Here is a 4,360-nt window from a genome sequence, read left to right on the forward strand (position 1 = left end):
AGGGAGGGCCATGCCCTGCTCATCGACTGCAGGTACTTTAAACAGGGAGGGCCATGCCCTGCTCATCGACTGCAGGTACTTTAAACAGGGAGATGAATCCAACATGGCGATTACTTTTAGTCTCTTCTTGTTTCAAATGGTCTTTCATAGACAGAGGAACTACATATCTACATCAGGTACTTGTTTGTGTTTGTACATGGACGCGGGAAGAGGGGGTGCTGAGGGGGCTGCAGCACCCCCATCTGTTGGCGGAGAGTTGTAACTGCAACACCAAAAAGTTCACTAAACAAATCAATACAAAAGTTTTATTTTGAGTTACTATTTTTGAGTTAGCATTTTAGTGTAAGCAGTCTATAAAAAGCGTCACTATATAAGAGAAAGTGATCATGCGGTGTGCTTCTTCTGTTGCTCTGCTATAGAATAGAAGCTTGTCAGTGCAGACAAGATCAGGTATGGGAGTTTTGTGAAAGCAGTGTTTAAGAACTGGCGAAAGGCAGGGGAAACATTTAGGGAGCATGAGAAGTCCCATCAACACACAGGCCGTCAACAAACTGGCAGCATTAAAACAAACACCGATGAATGCACTGCTCTCACAAGCTGTTGCTAAAGAACCGCACCCCAAACCCTGACTGACTTCCCGCGTCCCTGTGTTTGTACTCAGATCCCTGGAGGCCACCCCTGTCCCTCTGGCAGACCCAGGCCTGATCATTCTCATCACCAACTCCAACGTGAAGCACTCTCTGAGCGGCAGTGAGTACCCCCTGAGGCGCCGGCGCTGTGAGGAGGCAGCCTCCGCCATGGGGAAGAGCAGTCTCAGAGACGCCACCATGAAGGACCTGGAGGGTGAGGAGTTTAGTTCTTATTCTCCTGAGCTAAACCTTGATATTCCACTTCCTTTTTATGTCCCCTGTCCTGGGTTAGCATCCTGCCTGATCCTATCCTCTTCCATTCCAGTGATGTCATTCTGTCTTGTCCCATCTTTCACTGCCCTGTCTCCTCTTGTTCCGTACAGTGTTTTAGTGCTAGACTGGCTCTGTGCAAAGTAAAAAAACACAACTCCCAACAAGTCATTGAAACTTTTTTTCTGACGGGGCCAGAAATTCAATTTTAGCCTCCAGGCTATTGAGCGTGTGGACTCTTTTTATTTTACTGATAGCTGAGTGGACAGTGTTGTGTGGATACAAATCTAAACCGACTTCTTCTTATAACTGCAGCCTGTAGTCCGAGGACAGGAAGTGAAATGTTAGCAGAGGTACATTTTCTTTCTAAAATGACATACTTTTGAAGCTGCTCAGTTTAGCTAAAGCTGAATATATAACTAGCTATATAGTGGCAGTAGCCAAGGCACTTGTCTTTAAGCACATTTGTTTTTTAGATTTTTGTCTAGCCAGACAATGTGCAAGAGAAGTATTTCAACTTGTAGACAAAAAGGAACCATTAGAACAAGATAGCATGTTCATGTGTTCATCACTTTATGGTTGCAGCTGGTTAGGTGAAGCGTATTTTAATAACTTCGTGAACTTATGGGTAGCTCAACTGATTTTGACACTTGAATGATTTGACTGATTATTAATAGCACCTAAAATATAAACATTCAGTCAGGACTATAGAAATAATTGCATGCTTTGCATTACATCTGAGAGTACATATGTTGAATGTACTTTGTTACATTTCACCACTAATAATCAGGGTTTAATGCAGGTAAATCTATGTGATGAATAACTATTGGGCTACAACTAATGGGCCGCAATCCTTATTGAAGTTCCAGCAACTAATGCATGTCTAGGAAACATACTGTGTGAACCATGGCCTTAGCAAAAAAACAGCGTTTCCTCAGCATACCTTAGCTGGTTTATTTGTTTTTGTGATGAAAAGCGCTCTGCAATTAAAGGAATACATTTACAGAGGAATCGGGACACAGGAGGAGGGGGGGCAGACTATCTGGGTTTTATGATGCAGTGGGCTGTCAGTTGGCCTTCAATTTGGAGGGAGGAACCTAGGGTGCTCCATTTCAAAAGAAGCCGTTTCCCTTTCCCAGATATGTACAGTACCGTTCAAAAGTTTGGACACACCTTCTCATTCAATGGTTTTTGTTTATTTTATTGTTGTTCTACTTTGTAGATTATAACTGAAGACATCACAACTATGAAAGAACACATGGAATTATCTAGTAAACAAAAAAGTGTTAAAAAAATCCAGAATATAATTTATATTTTAGATTCTTCAAAGTGGCTCCCTTTTGCCTTGATGACAGCTTTTCACACTCTTGGCTTCTCTCAGTCAGCTTCATGAGGTCGTCACCTGGATTGGTTTTCCATTTCCACGTGCGCCTTGTGAAGAGTCCATTTGTGGAATGACTTGCCTTCTTAATGTGTTTGAGACCATCAGTTGTGTTGTGCAGAGTTAGTGCACAGTGGAAAGCCCTATTTGACTACTGTTGTAATCCATATTATGGCAAGAACCACTCAACTGAGTAAAGAGAAGCGACCGTCCATCATCACTTTAACAAATGAAGGCCTGTCGATCCGGAACCATTTCATTTCATTTTCATCTTTATTTTGAACAGATTTAAAAAAACAAATACAAAATAATAAATGTGAAAAACAGAATACCATATTGTTAGAATACAGTATTTATCAATATTCATAATAGTATTTATATATTCAACAAAAAATATATGAATTCAAGAACTTTTAATGTATCCTCAAGTGCAGTCGCAAAAAACATCGAATGCTATGATGACACTGGCTCTCATGAGGACCCCCCGGGAAAAGAAGAGGCTCAGAGGATAAATACATCAGAGTTATCAGACTCAGAAACCACACATTAAAGCACCTCAGATTAGAGCCCACATAAATGTTCACAGAGCTGAAGTAGCAGACAATCTCAGCATCCACCGTTCAGAGGAGACTGCGTGAATCAGGCCTTCATGGTTCAATCGCTGCAAAGGTCCACGACTGAGGATGAACAACAAGAAGAAGAGAATTGTTTGGGCCAAGAAACGCAAGGAATGGACAGTATTCTGCAGTCGCCAGCTAAATAAAAATCTTATTCTGAATGTAACACTTTTTTGTTTACTAGATAATTTCATATGTGTTCCTTTATAGTTTTGATGTCTTCAGTATAAATCTACAATGTAGAAACAATTACAAATAAATACAAAACTTGAATGAGAGGGTGTGTCCAAACTTTTGACTGGTATATATATATATATATATATAACATTTTAATGCAAAGGTTAACAAAGGAAATTGATTTATATAGAAGCTTGACGTAACATGACATAGCATTTTTAACCTTCCCTTTAGCGTCCAAAACCATAAATAAATAAAGTGAAAATTCACTCCAAAGTAATCTGCCTCTGAGGCCCCAGAAGGCGAATCTTACACAGGGAAATTACACTAAAATAAAAAGGTACATTAACAATAAACAAAAACAGTAAAGAAAATAAATATTTAACTATGAAATAATATGAATCAATATATAGCCCCAACAGTCCCTATCCTTTCAGAGGCCGGCGACAGAATGGATGAGGTCACCGTCCGCAGAGCGCGTCATGTGATTGAGGAGATAGAGAGGACGGTCCAGGCTGCTGAGGCTCTGAGGAGAGGAGAATACAAAGAGTTCGGCAGGCTGATGGTGGAGAGCCACAACTCACTGAGGTACACCACAGCAGGTGTAAAGTCACTATTAGGACAGAATGTGGGAGGAGTGAGCTAACGTGCTGCTGCCCCCCCCCCCATCAGAGACCTATATGAGGTAAGCTGCAGGGAGCTGGATGAGCTGGTGTCTGTCGCCCTGGAGGTGGAGGGGGTGTACGGCAGCCGGATGACGGGTGGAGGGTTTGGAGGATGCACCGTGACCCTGCTGCAGGCCTGCACCATCGACAGGACTATACTGCACATACAGGTCCACACACACTTTGCCTCATACTGTGCACTGAAGAGATCGTACAGCTCTGAAAAACATCAAGAGACAACTTCAAATTGTTCTCAAATCTCAATCACTACATGTACAGCAGCCATTCCATTCCAGTGTCTGTTGAATTCCAATACAGAGAAATGTTGTCAGTAGTTAATAGAATAAAATAAATACAAAATAATTGGACTCAAACACATACGTCTGTAAATAGTCAAACCAGAGAAACTGATAATGCTACAGTGGTCTCTTCATTTCTTCTAGAGCTGTATGTGTAATGTTTGCCAGTTGTCAGGAATATTATCAATCAAATATTTGTTGTTTAAGGCTTTAACATTTTGGCTAATAGTTAGTTTGCTCTCATACTGGGAGTTAGTGGAAAAGAACAATATAAGCATTATACATGCATTCTCAGTTCTTAAGACTGTAAAAGTTCAGGACA

At 41.1% G+C, this 4,360-nt stretch overlaps 1 protein-coding gene across 1 annotated transcript; it reads left to right on the forward strand.

Annotated features, from left to right (window-relative positions):
* Positions 1 to 6: 6 nt before the first annotated feature.
* On the forward strand, positions 7 to 4,089 carry LOC104942612 (galactokinase-like). The gene is made up of 4 exons (XM_010767854.1): positions 7 to 75; positions 662 to 843; positions 3,512 to 3,662; positions 3,747 to 4,089. Exons 1-4 carry the CDS (start codon positions 11 to 13, stop codon positions 4,072 to 4,074), a joined length of 726 nt encoding a protein of 241 aa, XP_010766156.1. The 5' UTR covers positions 7 to 10; the 3' UTR covers positions 4,075 to 4,089.
* The last annotated feature ends 271 nt before the right edge of the window (positions 4,090 to 4,360 follow it).

This window comes from Notothenia coriiceps, unplaced genomic scaffold, assembly GCF_000735185.1.
Source record: "Notothenia coriiceps isolate Sejong01 unplaced genomic scaffold, NC01 NC01_scaffold00004813, whole genome shotgun sequence".
In the NCBI taxonomy this organism is placed as follows: Eukaryota; Metazoa; Chordata; class Actinopteri; order Perciformes; family Nototheniidae; genus Notothenia; species Notothenia coriiceps.